Source organism: Cricetulus griseus, chromosome 6 (assembly GCF_003668045.3).
Source record: "Cricetulus griseus strain 17A/GY chromosome 6, alternate assembly CriGri-PICRH-1.0, whole genome shotgun sequence".
Classification (NCBI taxonomy): domain Eukaryota; kingdom Metazoa; phylum Chordata; class Mammalia; order Rodentia; family Cricetidae; genus Cricetulus; species Cricetulus griseus.
In genome coordinates, this window is record NC_048599.1 from 100,385,153 (window position 1) to 100,405,918 (window position 20,766).

General features: G+C 50.3%; 3 protein-coding genes across 4 annotated transcripts; all 3 read right to left on the reverse strand.

The window, feature by feature from the left end:
* Positions 1–690: 690 nt before the first annotated feature.
* Hoxd8 (homeobox D8) lies at positions 691–2,857 on the reverse strand. Its single transcript, XM_027420153.2, has 2 exons — positions 2,500–2,857; positions 691–2,142 (listed from the first exon to the last, which is right to left on the reverse strand). Exons 1-2 carry the CDS (start codon positions 2,522–2,524, stop codon positions 1,847–1,849), a joined length of 321 nt encoding a protein of 106 aa, XP_027275954.1. The 5' UTR covers positions 2,525–2,857; the 3' UTR covers positions 691–1,846.
* Positions 2,858–8,444: 5,587 nt separating this feature from the next.
* Positions 8,445–11,131, reverse strand: Hoxd9 (homeobox D9). 2 transcript variants are annotated; one of them, XM_027420148.2, is made up of 3 exons: positions 11,029–11,131; positions 9,801–10,750; positions 8,445–9,454 (listed from the first exon to the last, which is right to left on the reverse strand). In XM_027420148.2, exons 2-3 carry the CDS (start codon positions 10,573–10,575, stop codon positions 9,213–9,215), a joined length of 1,017 nt encoding a protein of 338 aa, XP_027275949.1. In that variant the 5' UTR covers positions 10,576–10,750; positions 11,029–11,131; the 3' UTR covers positions 8,445–9,212. The 2 variants fall into 2 exon arrangements, with proteins under 2 accessions (XP_027275949.1, XP_035301900.1); XM_035446009.1 differs by having other exon boundaries at positions 9,801–11,057.
* Positions 11,132–14,199: 3,068 nt separating this feature from the next.
* Hoxd10 (homeobox D10) lies at positions 14,200–16,569 on the reverse strand. The gene is made up of 2 exons (XM_027420147.2): positions 15,825–16,569; positions 14,200–14,477 (listed from the first exon to the last, which is right to left on the reverse strand). The coding sequence occupies exons 1-2, from the start codon at positions 16,567–16,569 to the stop codon at positions 14,200–14,202; spliced, it is 1,023 nt and encodes a 340-aa protein (XP_027275948.2).
* Between the last annotated feature and the right edge of the window lie 4,197 nt (positions 16,570–20,766).

Consider the following 20,766-nt stretch of genomic DNA (forward strand, 5'->3'; position numbering starts at 1 on the left):
GATTTGCCTCTAACCCAGCCAGTACCAACGCTGTCATCCACCAGCACCTGGCAGTGAACCTGGCCCCAAACTAAAGAATCTTATTTTCTTACCCATGCAATATAAACCACCCTGGAAATGAACAATAAAACAAAAACCAGTCTTTTAAAGTAAACATGTCTAACAAAAAAGCAGCCAGCTCTCAATGTCTACTTTAAGGTATTTTGTTTCCATTTTTCAATGAGAAATGAAACTTTAAATTTCCCTTTCCCTTCCTCTCTTTTCTTCCCCTCCCTCCCCCTCCCATGTATAAAAAGGCAGCTGCATGAGCAGCCCCAAATGGGGAATGGATATCTTGTTAATAATAGATGCCAAACACCAGCTTCAACTAGGACTCTATGGGATTAAGCTGTGGTGTAACCTGGACTCTGGGTCATCAGGCCTAGGACTTGACGAATCATTTTGAAGTTCAAAGCTGTCATAGTATCATACCAGGATTATTTAATACAAGAAGCAGATTGGATACCCAGCCCACTCTGGAAGGAAACCCCAGACCATCATTTATTATTATCATCATCATCATCATTAAACAGCTTGGGAAATGTATAAGCCACACCAGATTATCAAACAGAAGATGAGAGCAAGTGAGCCCTGATCATTGTTTGTGACTGGTGAGGAGAAGGTGTTTTCGGCGCTCAAAGATATTAGCTCTGTTCTTTAAGGAGGTACATTTCTTTATTAAAGAGCTATGCTCTGGGGCGGTTGTTTACACTCGGAGTTTCTGCATTTACACTCAGGGCTTGTTTCAAATAGGTAAGGTCATGGCTTTCCTGAAAAACAGCAGAGGATGGACGTACCAACCGACATCTGAGATGAACACAGCAAGCTGGCTTAGGAGGAACATGCGAGCAGTGCAAAGAGAATACAGATAAATATGGCAACTACTTGAAAAAGCAGAAACACGGAGCATAGAGACATAGAAATCCCAGGCGATTACAAGCAGGGTTCAAAATGAAAGCAAGGCCACTTGCCAGAGTGAAAAGTTAATGAAAATGTTGCAGTTAGTTTTCAAGTATTAATTCTCTCGATTATTCAAATTGCCATAATTTGTATGGATTACAGAAACACAGCTAAATGTCGATTTTGACATTACCCTTAAACTCTAGTCACTGGCACAACACTCTTCTAAGTTTAAGGAAGCCCAGAGTCTGAACAATACATTGCACTCTTCAGTTAATGTGCTTTTCCAATATTTGGCCCAGACTCTTCCCTGACAGACATTTACAAAATGCTCAAAGAAACATTCTGGAAGTAAACCAGAAGACATCTGAACAATCATTACAAAAGCAGAAAGAAAAATATAAATAATACATTTAATCACATAATATAAAGTAAATATTCTGCAGGCATAATTTTTTAAAATTATGAATAGACTTCTTTTAATTTACTCATTTACTCACCATAAAGATTTAAAATGTTCAAGTGCACTTGTTTGATTAATAAAGCATTTTATATTCAATCATTTAGTGTTGATCGTTAGGAAGTTTACGTTGTTGAGGCAAATCACCAGCTCAGACATTAAAAACTACCATTATAAAAATATAGCTACAAGGTCGGTATCAAATTACCCTTCTGTAGGGCAGCTCAAAGGCTGCTTCTATGCGATACTACAAACTATTAAAAACAAAAAAACCGCCCAAATCCCTTTCAAAGCGCAGAACCCTCAAGAGCAGTGACATTAAGGTAGCTTGAAACACAGGTAAAGTCCTTTCCAAAAAAGAAGAGAGGGGAAAGGAGGTTTCCACCAGCATATGCTGATCGTTAGTCTTAATAGTCTGTGGTAAAAAAAAAATTTAAAGCTTAGAAGTTAATTTGTGGGGCCTTCGGCTCCATCTTCCTCCAGCTCTTGGGCTTCCTTTTTGGGTTCTCCGTCCTTCGCCTCCGGCCGCGAAACTGGGAACTTGTCCTTGTTGTTCTCCTTTTTCCATTTCATTCTCCTGTTCTGGAACCAGATTTTTACCTGTCTCTCCGTGAGGGCCAGGGTGTGCGAGACCTCGATTCTTCTCTTCCTGGTCAGATAAGGGTTAAAAAGGAATTCCTTTTCCAGCTCTAGGGTTTGGAATCGGCTGTAGGTTTGTCTTCCTCTCCGTCTACCAGGAGCTGCTGATGAAAACAAAAACAAAAAGAGGAGGAAAATTAACGGTTGATGTCTCTGAGTGCTGATGGAAGTTTCTGGGATGGGCTTAGATGGAATACACAGTGGTCTTGAATTCTGACACAGACACAGGGTGTGCAGGCAAGAGAGAGGCAAGGTCTTTCTCAATTATTCTGTGCCCATCATCTTTTACATACTTTTTTTAAAGTCCGTATTAGTTTATGTCAAGAGCCACAGTGGCTACACAAGAAGGAAAAGGAGGGGGAGAAGGAAAGGGACAGGGGAGTTTTAAAGCTAGAACGTGAGAGGAAAGCAGATATTTCTCCCCTCCTTCAAAAAAAAAAAAAAAAAAAGTGCATCCCAACCTTGTGGTCTCATCCAGGGAAACATTTGAGAAGGAGACGAGCTCTGATTTAAGTGGTCTGGGTCCTCGCCAATATTACCACTGGACGATTTACAGTCAGGATATTGTACCAGCTCGGCCTCTTGCTGGGTCGTAAAAATCGGCTGTCTCTGTAAGTTATCGTATCCGTAAAACTTCGCGGGTTCCCCGTGACAGGCAATCCCGCCGCAGGGGGGAGGCGGCGGCGGAGGCGGAGGGTGCGGAGGAGGAGGTGGGGCGGCCTGGTAGGCAGCGGCCGGGCTGCCCGCGCCGGCGTGGAAGTAGTCCTGGCCCGGGCCCGGGCCGGCCCCTCCTGCGCACCCGGGGGCGGCGGCGGCGATGGGTGCGGGTGCGCGTGCGACCTGCGGGTTCCGGGGGCGCGTGCGGAAGCCGGCGCGCTTTTGCCATAGAGCTGCAGGCGCGCGTGCGGCTGCTGACCTCGGCGCGAAATGACAGTCGTAATAAGTGGGATTGCATGGCCTCTGCCCGCCCCGCCCGCCGCCGCCGCCTGCCCGCCGCGGACCGCCGCGCCTGTACTTGTGAGTACAGCAGGGCTTCACGAAGTACGGAGCTCATCGGGGCGGCGGCGCGGCGGCGGGACGGCGTGGAAGCCGGTGAGGGGCGCGCCTCAGCTCGGCCGCGCTGCCGCGGGGGCCTCGGGCGGCTGCTTGAGCCGCGGGGCCGCCGGGCCTCGTCGCCACCCGCACCGCCATCGCTCGCCCGGCTCGCCCTTCCCCTCAGGCCCGCTCGTCCGGCCCTGGACGCTCATGTCGAGCTCTCGCGCGCCGCCGCCGCCGCCGCCTCCTCGCCTCGGCTCGCGCCGCGCCCCTCGGGGCCGCGCGGCTCTCCCGCCCCCGCCAGCCCTGCGGCTCTCCCGGCGCCGCCTGCTGGGCCGCAATATAATCGCCGACGCCCCCGGTGACCCGGCCCGCGCGCGGCCTCCAGTTTCCTCTCAGGCACCAGGCGGCCCTAGCGCACCAGGGACGAGGAAAAGAGTGCGCGCGCGGACCGCGGGGAGACGCCGAGGCTTGGGGTTCGCGGGCCCCCAGCTCTCTGCAGGGAAACGAAAAGAAAACACACCCTCTGCCCGGTGCCACCTCTCACCTCAGCCCCCCCGCCGCCCCCTCCCCGCGCTGTCGTCGCCGCCGCCGCCGAGGCTGCCGCCCCGGTGCGCGCCGGCGAGGCATTTTCGCACCCCGCCACTGCGCGGAGAGGGAGAGAGATGGGGGCGAGATAACCGCGCGGCGGAGGGATCCGGGCGGTGGAGAAGCGGCCCCCTGCGCCGGACGGGACGCCTCACGCCGGCCCCGGGATGCCTCCGCCAGCCTTAAAGGGGGCCCATAAAGCCGCACTGCCAAGGGCTCCCGGGGCCCCGGGCCCGCAGAGAGGGGGCGCGGCCAACCCTTCGCCTAGGGGCAGCCAGGGAGGTCACTCCCAGGAGGCTCCCCTACAGCTCCTGGAACTGCCCAGTGGAGACTGGCCGTGGCCTTTTTTTTTTTTTTTTTTTTTTTTTTTTTTTGCATTTCTGAACGTGGACCAGCGAGGTGGACGGGTTGGGTCCTTGCGTTTGTTTGGGCCTATCTCGGTGGTTTTGATTAAAAGCCACCGTCCGGCCTCCAAACCCTGGCCTTATCAAAAGCGAATCAAAGTCCGGCTTTTTCCAGCCAAGCGGGCCTGGTGGAAATGAGATGTACATTTACCCTTGACGCACTGCACGCCTGGCTGAGGCTCCCAGGTTAATTGATATTTAATGGAAATCATGCCCATGAATATAGTTTCCATCATTTCACCCTTGATAGACGTCAGTGCTAGGCGCGGGGAGGGGGGAGCAGAGACTGTGGGAAGGGTACATTAGCGTCGCAGGGGGAGTGTGAGTGGAAGAGCCAACGTTCCCAGTGGGCAGGAAGCATTTCCTAGGGCAGGGCGCAAGGCTCTGGGGTCCCAACCCGGGCGCCAGCGCAGTCGGGCTGGCTGTGGCCCCGGGTGGGGCGTGGGGGGGGCACTCGAGTCCCCCAGCCGGCATTCGGCTCGTACCGGTTCCAGGCAGCTGCAGGCAGGCCCTGTCCTCTGCTAACGACTTTCGCTCACACACCAAATCCATAAAATAACTAGGTGCAGGCCTTAGCGTAAACTTGATTTTCCCAAGAGAAAAAGAGGAGAAGGCTCAGGAGCACGAGCAGCGTCTAGTTTGTGAGCGATAAGGTAGGCAGGCAGAAGATTCCGTGCAAGTCCAGGCTTCGCGTTTTCGGGAATGGGCAATGCCAGGATTGGGGCAGCTGTGCAAAAGCAGCGTGGCTCCACACCACCAACCGTTCCCCCCTCCCACTCTTTCATCGTTTTCTTTTCTCTCGTTTGAATATCCAATAAATATGTTTATATATTCTCTCTCTCACTCTCTCCCCTTCCCTCCCTCCCCTCCCTCCCTCTTCTCCCCAGTCTTCCCATCCATCCCTCCCCTTTCTCCCTGCCTCCCCCCATCCCCCCACCCCGCTTTAGGTACTGAACACTTTATCCTTTGGGATAATCGGTGTCTGGAGAGCACCACAAGTCCTTTGGTCTTGAGAACAGACCTTGAAGATACACCCCAGCTCGCCAAAGACACTGGCTTACACTAAATCACACCTCGGCTGACTATCCTCGGCCAAATACAAATGCCAAAAACCCAGATGGACTCAAAGATGCAGCAGGCCAGAGATTTCTTCTGCTACCTTCCATTCCTCCTGGGTTTGTTCAGCCCATGTGGACAGGATCCCGAGGTCAGTCCGAGTGGATTGAATCTCGTTTTTATAAGTAAGGTCGATATAGAAAGGCATATTCGCTAGTTATGTCCAACTCAGTTATTTCTACAAGGAATGGCTGAAAGTGGTGGAGGTAGACAAATTATCGATGAATCTGGAGATGCTAAAGGCACGTGTTATTAAAATTTAAGTTAGAGAGTATGGGAGACTTGTTATTGAGGTACTAAGAAACTTGTTAAGGAGAAGCTGTTTTATTATTTTGTTTTTGTCCCCCCCCCCCAAATATCCTTCAAATTCGAAGTGTAACAACTGATTCTGACTATTAAGGATTTGAACTTCAGTCCTGCAAATACCCAATTAAAAGATTGTTTTCAATAAAGCCTTGGAGCTAAACTTGGTAATTGTGCCCCTTTATTCCGCTGTTTAGCATGGGTGTTCATGGGAACATGGGTATATTTGTACATTGAATAAACGAACGGATTTGGGAATGAAATGGGGCAAAAGGCCAAAATTGAGAACCCACATCTCAATGACACACGGCCCTTTTAAAAACTCCATATATTTTGGAGATTGTCCATGAGCACAGCACTCATTTCTACATATTCAGGCCTAATTTAAAAATAAAAATAAAAACCACAGCACATTTCATCTGGTGACAATATAATGTGGTGACAAAATAAAATAAAATTTTATTTAAATATTCCGTTTGTTATCCGAAAAGAAGAGAGCAGTTAACTTCGTAAATATCTTCACTTTTACTCATTTGTTTTTGATGTAATGCATTAACTTAACGTTTTATAGTTTCTGCACAACAGTCCAGAATGTCTGAAATGCTGACTGAGCCAAAATTTTATGTCTGACAGGCACGGCTTGAAATTTTAATAGTTCACGTTGTTTATTTTTGTTAAATTTATCCTAATTTAAGATTAAAAGTAAGATTGTAAATATTTTTAATCAAAACCTTCCTCCACCGCAATGCTAGCGTTAGGAAATCAGAAAGTGGAGCAACAGCGCCCTCTAGTGGCAAAACGCCGTCGCGAGCTAACCGAGTTTGATTTCCCTTTCATTTGCCTCAAACCAATTCTAATCTTAATTCTTCAGTTTGACTTGGGCTTGGACCGCTGACACTAATAATGCTTCATCTCCTTGACTGTCAACAAGTCAGTTGCAGCAAGCGTGGGCTCCTGAATGCAGAGGAAATTCTCATTTGGGCTCTCAAGAGCTTGTAAGTAATGTGTTTGCCAAAAGCTTCCAGCCGGTCCTTTGCCAGACACCGCAAGTCCCCAATTCTGTTATCTCCCAGCTGTGCTTTTTAGATACAATTGTAGGATAGGTTAGGTTTAACACAAATCAAAACTTTAAAAATATTAATTGATGATACTTTTTCAAAGAAACCAGGCACTTTGACAGCTAAAATTTTTCTAGAAGTCAAATATTGTTGTTTTTCTTAAAAGATATTACTTCCAACATTAAATGATGTATATTTCCTAATTCAACTTTTTAATCTTCATGTTTTGAGTTCATTAAACTGGATAATTTGGAGCGGATCAAAGTCAATTTAAAAGCTTTTTGCAGCATCCTGTGTGCCTGTCTGGAAAGTCCCTATCGGGCTTATGTTTATTCAAATTTCCCCAGACAATAAATGAGAATTTTAATATTCTATAAGTGACAGACTAAACCAAATTGGATAAGCGGTCTGTTTGACTTTTTTAAAAAAGAAAATAAAACATACCAAATCGGTATGTTTCTTGCTAAATTAATCTGTCTCTTATTTTCAGAAATATTTTCGGCCAATTTAGCTTTAATGACTATATCTGTAATAAGTGAAAAATGTCCATGTTTTTTGGGGGGATTTGGGGTAGAGTGCCAGTGAAGAGGCGTGTAACACCCCCTTTCCCCACAAGACATAATCCTAGGAGATGCTTGCTTGAGTAAATGGCCCACGTGGTAGTATCATTGTCTTATTTTTCTTTTTAAAAGAACCAGATAGATCATGGCCACAGTCAAAACAGCGAAGAGCCACAGGCCATAGGCTACCTCTAACGTTCACCTCATTAAGGAAAATCAGAAATATATCACCTCTCATTTTTTTTTCTGGATACTCACGCCTCACTGGGGTGGGGGCTTCCTAGCCCCTGCCTTCTTGGTCCAAGTCTTGTTTATATTTTATTGTCCAGATTTTAAGACCCAGTTTTGTCTGCATTTTTCCTTTCCTCCCACAAACATCAAAATGAGATGGTTTCAAAGCGAAGCGCCTGGCCTGTCGTAAACTCATTACCTCCAGACGTCTCGCCAGCTCGATGGCTTTATGACACCTTGGCTCTTCCTGTTTTCAAAGAGCTGTAGGTATCCGCCTGGCCTAAGGGGCGGGGGAATGCAGCACCTTCAGCCGGATCTGGGCCTTGGCTTTCCCTCCCAGCCCCCTTCTTCTTTTCCTTGGAGTCCCCCTCTTTCACCAGGATCCCCAAGATCTCTGCCATCGCCCCCGCCTTCCTCCCAACCCAGGCTGCCCGGCGCCGTGGCCTCCTCTAGGGCTTGCAACGCCAGTGATCCGCCTGAACCCTCACAATGACCTTCATTTTAGCCTCTCAATGCGGCTTCAGAGGGCCAAGCTGGGGCCTAAACATACATAGAAGCTGGGTGGAGGGAAGGGGAAGGCAGGATGAGGCTATGTGTGTGTGTGTGGGGGGGGTGGTGTCTTGACCATTTGGATCCCTAAGGTCACTTTGGGGCTGTGATGGGGAGGGGCAGATGCTCACTGCTTAACCGGCTGGGACCTCCAGGAGCCCGCCAGCGTGGCCGGCCTGGGGGAGTTACTACACTGTGCAGGGTTGCCCTTTTCCCTTGTTTGGAGATTGGCGTCTGGGTCTCCAGGATAGAGAAGTAGGCCAGCGGTGCTGTGTGTCAAAGCCTTAGCAAAAGGGTGCCTGGTTCCTGGCGCCAGTGGCTCTACAGAGAGACTTATTCAAGGCCTAAGGCCCTGACAGCAGGATAGGAGAAGCACCAAGACATCTTCCAAAATTGTTCTCTTCGGCCAGGTGTATGTGTACACAAAAGGAAGCTCAAAGGTATCTCAGAGAACCTCCAGATGCTCGGGCCTCCAACCTTTAGCAATGTGTCCCTTCTTGGGGTTGGGGACAGGCTGATGGTCATGTTATTTTGCAAAGACACAGAGGGCAGTCACACAACATTCAGGGCCAGTGTCTGGGCTCCATTTACTCAGATCAGCTTTTATTTGTTGGAAGCGGTAACATTTACACTGGTCCTCAGGCAGGAACATGAAGGGCCACCACCCCAGGCCGCCCAAGGGAGCCCAACCCTCCCGGGGAGAGAGCAGCTCTTCCGGGGCTCAGAGGGCCAAGCTTTCCCCGCACCCTGCGGCGTCCCAGAGCCCAGGACTTCTCGGTAGGCCTCATTGGAAGTCAGCCTGCAGGCTCCCTGAGGAAAGGGGCTTTCCTGCGGTGTGCAGCTGGCTTGGGTTTGGGCTGGAGAGCAGCGCGGGTGTCCATAATCTCCCTCTGCCTTCAGATTCTCGGAATTGGATAGTTGGCCCTGTTTGGGAGGCTGGACCGGGTGAGACTAAACTACAGCACTTTTCAGAAACATGAGGGACATTTACACAAGAGAGGGCTTCATCAAGCCTGCGTGCACTCACAAAATATAGCATTTCCTAAGGAACCAACAGAGTAGGAAAGGGAGGGAGCGGAATAAGACAAAACTCCAAAGCCACTTGGTTTCTCCAATACATATGCGAGCAAATACAGTGTCCCCCAAATAACTCACAGAGACCAACCACACAGTCACTTCTACCTAAAAAAGAAGAAAAAAGTCCGAGTTGCTGGAGAGTTTCTGAATCAAGCACCCACAAGGAAAAAAAAAAAAAAAAAGAAAGAAACAAAAAACAAAACAAAACCCCAAACCGGCTGCCTCTGAGCATTTCAGGCCAGGACCGGCTGGGTCAGTCTCCTTTGGGGCATTTCTCCTTGCTCATCTTTTTCATTTTCATCCTGCGGTTCTGGAACCAGATTTTGACCTGTCTCTCTGTAAGGTTCAGAATCCTGGCCACCTCGTAGCGCCGGTCCCGGGTGAGGTACATGTTGAAGAGGAATTCCTTCTCCAGCTCTAGAGTCTGGTATTTGGTGTAGGGACAGCGCTTTTTCCGGGTGGAGCGAGCGTGGATCCAGTTCGCTGCGGGGTTGTCTAGGAAGAGGGGGGTTTGCAGACAGGGAGCGAGGGGCGGAGGGGAGGCAGGGAGAGACGACAGGGTGGAGAAGAGAGGTCGTTAAATTAATTTCACCAAGGATGGACGCTTTTCACAACTTGGGGGAATTATCATAAAAAGCCTTAATGCCCGCGCTCTGTTTACCGTACAAACCGCGCGCCCAAGGTAGGTGGTTATGGGAAGCTTTTTTATGGATGCGTGTTGCTCGCCTAGGCTTGGGTAGGCGTCTAGACGTTTTTATAGGTTAGTAAAACTATCAGTTTTGCACATTCGAGCCTTACAGGTTTCAGCAATAAATCAGGGGGCAATTTCTTTTGCACTTACTTGGGTCAAGTTGCTGCTGCGGCGGCTGCGGCGGCTGCTTCTCCTCCTCCTTCAGCGGGCAGCCCGGGCTCGGGTGATCGCTGCAAGCTGAGGGCTCGGAAGAGCCTCCCGCCCCAGGCCCGGCCCCGATTCCCACCCCGGGCCCGTTCCCTCCCGCTGCCGCCGCTGCCGCCTTGTCCCGCAGGAACGAGTTGCACGGGAATTCTGGGCCGCCGCTCCCCTGGGACTCGCGGACCGCGGAGCACTCAGTCCGTTTGGAGGAGGAGGACGAGGAGGTGGAGGAGGAGGTGGAGGCTGCGGCGGGGGCCGGGGCCGCTCCGGTTTCAGGCTTAATCCCGTAGTGGCGCCCGTTGGCTGGGCCGCCAGGGCTGGGAACGGGACCCGGGCCTCCGCCACCGCCGCCACCACTGCCACCGCCACCACCCGCGCCGCCGGGGAAGCTGGGCAGAGGCTCCATCCAGGAGCGCACGTAGCGGCCCGGCTCGGCGGTAGCCAGGGGTGGCGGGGACACGTACGGGTGGTACAGGCCGCTCATCGTCGCCGCCGCCGGGGGCTGGGCGGCCACCGCGGACCACGAGGCGGAGAACACGGTCGATTTGGGGGCAAAACTACACGAGGCGAACTCGGAGGCAGCAGTCGGGCCATCGGCCACACCTGCGGGCCGGCCCGGTGTCCCCGGCCCTGGTGGCCCGAAGCGCGCGGCGAACACCTCGTCGCCCTCATGGCCTATGAGCGAGTCCACGTAGTAGTTGCTGAGGGTGCCACTGGACGACATGTTGAGGCGCCGCGCGCTCCCACCCAAGGTTACACTGCCCGCCGCCGAGCCGCTCTTCGCCGGCGCCCGAGCCGCCGAGTAGTTCGCAGGCTGCAGCCACCACCATTGGTCGCGCGGCCCACGTGATCATATTTACCAATACCCGGAGTAAATCAGTCCGCTAAACTGGGGGCTGCTGTGATTTAAAAAAAAAAAAAAAATCATCATCAACAGGAGCGCTGCAATTAGAGCTGTCGGGCCCAGGTCCACGCGCCAGCCCGGCCTGGCCTGGCCCAGCCCGCCCGGGTGGCGGCGGCGACCACAGGCCTAACTGCGGCCGCAGGAGGCGCTGGGGACTATTTGTTCATCTCTTCTTGCTGCTCTGGGTCCTGCAATCTCCACCCCGGCTCTGACTCCCTGACTCCTGGCCTCTAAGCCCTGGGTCGGGCTCCCGTGGCACACCTAGGCGCTTACCCAGAGCCAGGAGCAGATGGAGGCTCCCGGCCCGGTGCTACCCCAGGCAGGCAGGCCTTTAAGGGCAGCCCCCTGGCGCCCAAGGGGAGTTGTTCTCCCTTCGCCTCTTTTCTTACCTAAACCCACCCCTCCCCACACGTACCCACACACGCTCTCTCACAGCTTGTCGTGTTGTTTAAAACAGGTGGAAGACCTCTGTAATGATATTATGCCTTTCAATAAAAATTTTATGAGGTGTATTTGATTATAGATTAATGTGTCCCTAATAAAACGGACGGATGGAGCAGCTCGAAGGGCCCCCTCCCTCTACCACACTCACACACTCCCCGGGCAGCCACACATACACCCTCGACGTGAGGCTAGGCACACGCCGGAGGCCCAAGGGGTGAGCTAGGGCAACCGGACTCCCGGGCCTGGTCCAGCTCAATGCAGCCTCTGCAGGGGTGGCCTCGGAGGGGCTTCTCTCTGCCCTCGGATGGGCGGTGAACACTGGAGTCCCACCATGGTGCCTCATCATTTTCCGGCCTTCTGGAATGGCCCTGGAAGAAAAACATGCCACAGAGGGAAAAACCAGAACGCAAGCGAGGTCAGCTCTCACTGGCCAAATTAGCTCTGCCTGGCGGCAACCGCATCTCCGTGAGCAGGGCCGCTGCGTGCCTTTCACACTGAGAGGCCTGCAAACGGATTCTGAAGATGTCTTCAAAATCCAGGCGAAAGGACAGGTCTTTGAGCCACTCCCTTCCCAATTTTCCTCCCTTGCCTTCAGAGGTAAAGCCAGGCAGCCTTGAATCTGAGAGAAATGCCCATTGTCACTCCCAAATCCATGGTACAAAGCCCGGCTGGGAGCCGAGACAAAAGCCGCACGCCGGCGGCGATTGAGAGGACATATTCCTAGCTCTACAAGTTGCCCAGCGCACCCTTGGAGGGCTCCCAGCCCACCTCCAGCCCCGGAAAGAAAGGGGGTAAATGGCTACTTAGGGCCTGATTGATTACCTTTGCGAATGGCTTTCTGATTTTGTTTCAGGGGGCCTGCCCTTTTCCTGTAGCACAGGTTTCCCCCTATCAGAAAGTAATGGTGCTCCCCACATCGCTGGGAGAAACTCAGAGATTAATATATCCCTACTGCTTTTGCCCATCCAAGGTGAAACAGTGGCAAATTTATTCCATTACTCTCAAGCCAGTATTGAGTCAGACACCTCTTTCCCAGCCCCAGGAAATAAGCCCCTAAAGGGATCTGTCTTGAAATTTGGGAGGATTTGGGATTTGGGGAAGGAAGTTTAAAACAATAAACACTGAGCATCCCAAAGACTGTTTGAATTGGGGCTTCGAAGTTCGGAAAGACTAGGTAGGTTGTTCTTTGGGAGAAAAGGGGTCTGTGTTTTAAAAAAGAAGAAAGAAAAGAAAGGGAAAAAAAAAAACCAAACCTGTTTTATGATGGGTCTTTGAAGATAGGTTGAAAACCACAGGCCGAACCTGGGATAACGAATTCGGTCACCTCTTCCCATAAGAACCTCTTCCCCTCCCCTGGCAGGACTAGATGGATCTGGGCTCAATGGTGCGAATTCCGCAGGAACTGGCTTGAATTTTCCAATCTACGTGTGTAAGAGGACCATTGGACTTGCTGGGCAGTCATGTTCACTTGCAAACTCTTTTTCAGTCACCTGACTGCTCAGCTACAGTGGCTGCAAGGAGCATTTTGTAATAATAGTGAGAGATTTGACTGGGGAGAATATTTCCTCTTTTTTTCCTCAAAAAAATTCATGTGGGCCACTGAAAAGTAATGGCTGGACATAAATCCCTTTCAGAAAGGAACCAAGGTAAAGCAAGCTGAGAGAACTCACCCAACCTTGGCTTCACTGGGCCTGGTTGTCTTGAGCTTGGGATGGGTAGGAATGAGAAAAGGGGGAGGGCGGGGGACACAATTGGATCCGGTGCCATGCTAAGCTGTTGCTTGTTCCTGTAATGGAGGCCGGGCAGGTTCCAGGTGGGCATTACTAGTTCCAACCTAGCCCCTGATGGCGGATTCCCCAGCCAGAAGTCACCAAGAGCTCACTGAAAGCATTAAAAATAACATGACCAAAAACCAAAGAGAAGAAAACACACACATGGGGAACTGAAAGTAAAAACCACCCAGGTTTTACTTACCAGGCACAGGCTAGATAGAGGGAAGCTCATGTCATTGAGAATGCAAGTATATTAACAGGATGGGGGGGGGTAAACAGGACACTCTTCTCAGTTAGGAAGACTCGCAGGCCAAATCACCATTCTTCTCACCCCATCATTGCCAAATTCTAGTGCCCTAGGTGCTCTTCTCCAGCTCTCCTCCTCCTATGTCCTTTCTCCTGTACATCCCCCACTCCCCTACCCAACTGCCCCAAACAGGCCCTTCCCAAAGGCTTTCCTTTCCACCATAACGTATTTCCATTTCAGAAAGCAGAGGGAACAAACTCATTTCCAGAGTTTATTGCATTATACATGCGATCAGAACATGCACAGAAAGCACAGGTTGCTGTTGTACTTCTACCAAACCACAGATGCACCACAAGGGAAAGGCTACAAGGCATAAGTCATCAATACTCCATTTCACCAAGGACAATTGCTAAGTTCATTTGTGAAAAGATACATTGTAATGTGCTTTTTAAAGTCCCCCTCCCCCCAAAGCTTGTGGGTTTTCTTATTAGTTTGAAATATATATATATATGTGTAATTTTTTTTAAGTATTGGATGATTTCAAAATGACATGAGTTCATGGACTAACCACACACAGAGAACTTTCATGTGAGGAGAATGTGGAAAAGTCACATTGCTGGTTGGATAGATGGGTGGATGAGTGTAGATGGTTGGATGGATGCGCTACAGTTCCAATAAGTTAAGACCCAAATGAAAATGCGCAGTAATAGGTACCCTGCATTACGATGAAAAAATAAATTACACGTGCTAAGTTTTTAATATATATATAGACTCATAGGGAATACAGATCACTTGCAGCACGAACAGAATGACCCCAAAGTCACATTCTAGCAGGAAAACAGAACAGAACAGAACAAAACAAAACAAAACAAAAAAAACAAAGAGCAATGAAGGTTTTGTTTCCGCCTTCCCAGTCCTCCAGCACTCGGGCCTGGAACACGGTGCCCCCTCTCGGATCCTGGCCTCACGTGGGCCTCAGACCTAAGAAAAGGTGAGGTTGGCGGTCAGTTCTCGGATTCGATTCTCTCGGCTCATCTTCTTGAGTTTCATTCGGCGGTTTTGAAACCAAATCTTGACCTGCCTGTCGGTGAGGTTAACGCTCTTACTGATCTCTAGGCGGCGCTCGCGGGTGAGGTACATATTGAACAAGAACTCTTTTTCTAATTCCAGCGTTTGGTGCTTAGTGTAAGGGCACCTCTTCTTCCTGCCACTCTTTGCAGTGAGCCAATTGCTGGTTGGAGTATCAGACTTGATTTCCTCTAACAAAATTAAAGGGAGAAGAAAAAAATCAAGAATTTTTTTTTTCTCTCAGTCCATTCAAATATACCCTTGGCCATGACCCTGCTGGCAGACAGGCTGCTTTGGACAATGCTGGTATTAAACATTACTCACAAAGGTGGGGAATGAAGGGGATTTTAAACTGATACCAAATTAGAACTAAATACTTAGTAATACAATGGAAAGATGTTCTGTAACCCCCCACCCCCGTCTGTCTGTCTCTCTCTGCCACACAACTTTCTGGCTTACACAAGACATTGTTATAATAGGAAAGTTTACAGAATTTCCCCAGCAACACTCTAAGTGGTCATCCCATGACAGGACAGGGATAGAAGTCACAGCTTAAACAGCTTCCCAATCTCCCTGCTGCTCCAGGGCCCCAAGTCGGCGCTGCTTACCCACCTCTCCTGGGAAGACAGGGAGTTCCACAACCAGGTTTATAGGCAGCCAGACTCTTTCAAGAGATAAACAAACAAGAACACCTTCTCCACCCTACCTGGGCATTGTTGCAGTACCCCCCCCCCCAGAATTCCCTCAATTTTAAAATGTTTCTTTGCCCTCACACAAAAAGCATTCCTCCAGAAATGTAACTCTGTGGCCCACTGGTAGACACTGAGGGACACACTGCAGGGATGGGGTGGGCAAGATTCCTTTTAAGAAACCCATAACCCTGGTTCTTTGCCTTGTCCCAGACCTAAGTGGGCAATACAGAGCCACTCTTCCCCTCTTCCGCCTTTGCCCTCTTTGTATAAGGTTGCAAAGCCTGCGGCACTCTTCCCCAGACAAAGCCAAGGTTACCTAGTCCAGCAAAGGCAAGAAGTCCTCTGCTTCCCCACCCAAGCACAAAAGCGGCCAAACCATTTCCTTTCTCTCTTAGATCGCAGGATGCGGGGTGTAAACCCTTGAACACAAACACGATGTTTTAGGCCACCTCAAAATGATCCCTGGGTGCAAGGCAAAACTAGGGTTGCAAATCTGAGCCAAAGAAAAGGGGCCACTGGAGCCCTGTTTACAAGCCGCTGGTCTCCTTTTAGCTCTTTTGTTGCATTTCGGGTCTGGCTCAGGACCGATAAACCGGCAAGCCTTTCCTGTGCCCAGGCGCCATCAGCGTGGGGCCAGGACTGGCCGGGAGGGCCAGAGCAGCAGGAGAGAATCAGAGACCGTCTCAAGGCTGAGATCTCCCCTCTAAAAGCCGGGTGGAGCCGCACCTGCCGAGTCGGGCGCTGGGCTCCGCTGTCTGGGCTCCGCTTTGGGCACCCCAGCACTCCCTTTCCGAGGATTTACCGAACTGCGCGCCCCGTTGGGGTGGCAACTCTGTTCATACCGACCTTTGCTTTCCTTCTCCTGCGCTTCGGGACTGGACACGGAGACCTCAGCCAGGCAGCTCCTCTCTTCTGGAAGGCCGCCTTTGGCCTCGGGGCTCTCCACTTGGGAGACTTTGGTGGGCTCCTGGCCGCTTGCGGTTTCGTTCATCTTCTTTTCCATCTGCAGCTGGGCAGCCGAGAGCTGCGGCTTGGCCGCGCCACGAGGGTTGAGCTGGAGCATGACAGTGGAGCTGCCTTCGGGGCTGTTATTGTACTCTTGGGTTTTCCCGGTGGCGTAGGTCTGACTCAGTCTAAAATATCCGGGGACAGGAACCTCGGGGTTCTCAACGGGACAGGACTCGGGGACCAGCCTCTGGTACGAAGGGACCTCGGCAGAAATGAGTTTGTTGCGTTTATCAGAATACATGCAGCAATTGGATTCTTCTTTAATGTTGGCGGTGAATGAGCAAGTGGGGACTTGCTGTGTAACAGGTTGCTCTATTCGACAAGATCTGTTCGGGTCTGTCCAACTGTCTACTTGAGGTATATAAGGATGCACATTCATACCCATATTTTGGTGGTTCACTTCTCTTTTGGCCAGAGACGGGAGCAGTCCACAGGTTTGCATTCCATAGGTCCCCATGTCTGCGCTAGGTGGTGGCATGTACATGCTGGCGCTGCTCGAATAAAAACTGTCACTCCTGCAGGCACTGATCAAGGAATCTACTAAAAAAGTATTAGCAGCAGGAGAGCTGTTGGGAAAGGACATTTTGGGGAGGAATTTGAAGAAGAGAGATTGTGTCCTTTGTAGGCTGACATCTCTAGGAAAACATTCCCGGTGTAATTGTGGATGCCTCTGTCGACCACATGACAACCAAGCCAATGAGATTTGAAAATGGCCTTGAGCCGCAGCCTCCTTGTAGGTCACGTGTTCCAGAGCCCGGCCGGCCGGCCGCGTAAGCACGGACAACAGCGACATCTACTAAGCGCCAGTGATAGTGCGCGCTGGAAACAACCCGCCCAGAGCTCTGCTGCTGGCCAGCCAGCCGGTCTCCCGAGGCTTGTTTGGCTGGCCTGCCTGGCCCACTCGAGTCCCCCACCCGGCCACCGGGCCTCGCTGGCGGAAGGAAAGGCTTGATCCGAGGGGCCTCCGTGAGGACACGCGCACTGAGGGAAGTCAGAGCGCGGTGATGCCTGCTCACAGAAGCGTTTTCCCTGCACACACCCAAGCAGAACGCGCCCAAGAGGGCCGGTTCCGAGCAAGGGGTAGGGGCGCGGGCTGGTTAATTTAGTACTGGGCAGCTGGGAAGGTGAGTCCGGTTCCTCTGGTTCTGAAACATCTCTCCCTAGGGGTCCAAAGGAAAAAACTCTCCACTGCAAAGATACAACCAAGGTGTCGCGGTAAGCACTAGCGAAAAAGGCCGCGAAGGTCGAGAGGCCACGCAGCTGGGCAGATCCGGAGCCCGGAGGATGGTTCCAGCCCTTAGCTACCCTCTCCTTCTATCCTTCAGCCAGGACTCAGGGGCCCTTCAGCACCCCCGAGCTCCTGGAGCCTAGACTCTCAGAGTAACCACACCCTGACCTTTGAGGAGCTGGCCGCTGGGAGCTTCTAGCTTGGAGATAATCCTTCGCCAGCCATGCCCTATACGCGAAAGCATCCCTCGGGCTCCCAGAGACAGCGAAACCGAGATTTCCTTTCCCTGATAACACAGGGCAGAGAGAAAGGAAGAGTAAAAGAAAATACTTTTTCAAAAGAAAGGGAGAAAAACCTGATCCTCGGATTCCACAAGTTTTAGAAAACCGTCCAGAGCAAAGAGAGAGCAAAGCGAAGGTGTCATTTTAGTCTTCTGCAAAGAAAAATATGTTTTCCTTTTATGGATTTTGTAAAAGCATTGGTTTCTGACAAGTGCAAGGTACAAAAGGTTGTGGAATTTATTAATACATATTAAGAAGAATCAGGGCGATCAATAAAATTCTCATCTACATTCTTGAGCTACTTGGTAATTTTCTTGCTTCTGAAGGTTTTTAAAGAGTTATACCCGCTGTTGCCACAAACGGGAAGATATTTTATTAACAAATCAATCGAGACTTTGTAAAGGAAAAGATTAATAGTTAAGATTTAGCATAATGGCGTTCGCTTTATGAATTATTGAAAATTATACTATTGATTTTCTTCCCTTTGCTACTAACCAAGAAGGTCAATTTTTGTTTTAACACAAATCGTCAAATATTAAAAGCTATACTTTTGTCACAAGTTAAATTTTATAGTTTTGGACAATCCCTAAAATTCTTTGACGAGGTTTTGCTTGGGCAAGAGGGAGAATGAGCTGGGAGAATCTTGGACTTCAGTTTCTTCTGGTGAGGGGAAGTTTTATAAAGAGGATATGGTCTGGGGTTGTGGTCCAGCTCATTAAAGAGCAACCGCTGCCACCACCACCATGGAAACTCAGAGTTTTATGAGAAACTTGAACAACTTCCTCCCTCCTTCTCTGGTTGCAGGCGGCAAGCCGCCCTGCGGAAGCCGGGGCCTTAGGACAGCAGCAGGGAGCTTTAACCTTGATTTCCAAAGACTTGCTCTGGACCAGGGGCCCTGCCTGTGTGGGGGAGCTGTCCTTCGGCCTTCCGGCTCCTTTCCCCCTCTGTCAAGAAAGTAAAACGGACCCGGAAACTGTGACCGTGAACGAGTTCTCAGTCCGAAGAGACATCTGTGTTCTCTTCCACACACACCCAGGAATGGGCTGGCCTTGGATTTCAGGCCCAGAGACTGAACTTGTGGATAAATCTGGTTTCCGCCTCAACAGAACATTTCTTTGGGGTTAGATGCTCCTTAAGGTACCTCAGTGTTCTGGGGGACCTAGTTGCTCCTTCACAAAAACATTTCACTTCCCCCCCAAAAGTCCTTTGTCCCCCCTCCCTCCCCTAAAGGAATTTCTCCTGGCCTGGTGAAAACAGGCACCGAACTTTATTTTCGGCCTTGGGACCGATTGGCTAGTCCCCTCTCAGTGCCCTCGCCCAAACAATAACCCCTTTTAAAAAACTCCACGGTGGCAATGAGACAGACCTTTTAAACCTTTACGCAGCTGTTCAAATACAACATCATTGTCAGGTTAAAAGCCTGGCGCCTCTAACTGCTCTGGCTGCTGCACCCCGGTGGCGGTGGCGAAGCTGGAGACTTAAACATTACCTTGCCACAGGGGTGGCTATTTTTAAGCTGGGGAGGGGGTATGAGGTGTTAAGTAAAGCAAAGGAGAAAAAAACAAAACAAAACAAAACTTTTGCCTCCAGGTTGCTAAGATCCGGATCAAACCTAACAGCCACTGATTAGCACCTCAAAATTTCCCTTCTCACATTGAGGCGATCAAATTCTGAGTTATAGCTAAATGTGCCCAGGGCCGGACAAAGTGCCCGCTGCACTGTTCTCCGCAGTCGCCCTGACGCCAGCTTGGCGCTTTAGCATTGTGTTTGCCTTGTATCTCGGCCACTTGTATCCACTGTCCAATTTTCCTAATCCCAAGCAAGGAAAGGCTGTTCAATCTAATCAGGAATTTTATGCCCATCAAATGCCCTTTCATAATCTTTATTTATACACGAAGAAAACACCCAGTCTAAAAACAAGCAATTCCTTACTGAGCTGGTAAGTAAGTCTTCAGTGAAGTTGGAGAGGCAGCTCTGCCTTCTCTGTGTGTGGGTCTTTCTGTTTCAGTGCCCTATCGCTTCCAGCTCAAAGTCACCACGTATTGGATTAGGGTTTAAATAGATCTTCACTCAAAGGCAGAAAAAAATGTGTATGCTAAATTAAAAATGGAATTTATTCTCACAAAAATTCTATTTTTTTCTCCTTCGAATTTCTGTCTTCAGACTGAGTCCTCGGGGCCAAAATTGTCAATATGTTAGATTTACAGAATTTAAAAATTTGAGCAAAATGAAAATACTACAAGGGAGGACAGAAAACATACCGTAAGACCTTAGCCCCGACACAAAGCAAACGGAAGGAAAAAGCAGTAGCTTTGAAGGCCAACTTTTATTTTGCTTAGTGTTTAATGTAGAGTGGCTGGTGTTTTTTAAAAATATATTTAAATCATTTAGAGCAGTTAGTATTAATAACAACTCAATATTGCATCGTAAAGGAAATGGATACCCATATTTGTACCAAGACGCCTGTCTCCCTGGCACAGTTCTTTCCAGGGAAAATTTAAAAGGTCGCCTTACCAAGAAATTAGCATTTGTAATAATGATACAATAACAACAATAATAAAGTGGCTTGCGTCTGCACTCTCTTGTCTTCTTCGGAAGGGTGGGTGGAGGCTTTGGGCCTAAGGGGATCTATGGGCTCCCATAGTCTCCCTGAATTAGAGCTATGAGCTGCCTCTGGATTCTGTCACTCTTTGGAGACAGGGTGGATAGGGGCAAATGAAAAGCTGCCTCCCCAGGGCGCCCCTCTGGGTTGCACTGTGTACCATCGCACCAAGGGAAAAAGAAATCGAAGGGGTAACTGGGAGACTACCACCGATTCCGTAATGGGTCTACAGAGAGTGAAAGGGATTGAGAAGGGCCGAGCCTCTTTCTAAACAGACACAAAAGGCTCCTACTTGGTATATGTTCTCTCTATTTCAGAACTTGGCACCTCGGGATCGGTGGCTGCGGTCAAGGAGCCCCACGCACCCTGGCTGGCTCAAGAGGGGGAGATTTTCAGCCCCTTAAGTTCCTGATCCCACCCCCTGGCCCGCATCAGGCCCAAGTTGGGCGGGCGTTGCCGAGAGGAAAGACAAGGCAGTAGCTCAGCAGCCGTGGTCCGCCGGCGGCGGCTGCCAGCCAAGGCCAAGGGGCCCCGCACAGCCAGATGCGCGATCAGATGGGGCCGCCTACAAAGGAACACAACGACATTTGGGGAGAGAGGTCTCACCCCCACGTAGACTAAAACCCGGGTTAGGCCCTAAGAAAGATCGCTTTACAAGAGCTAACTCGG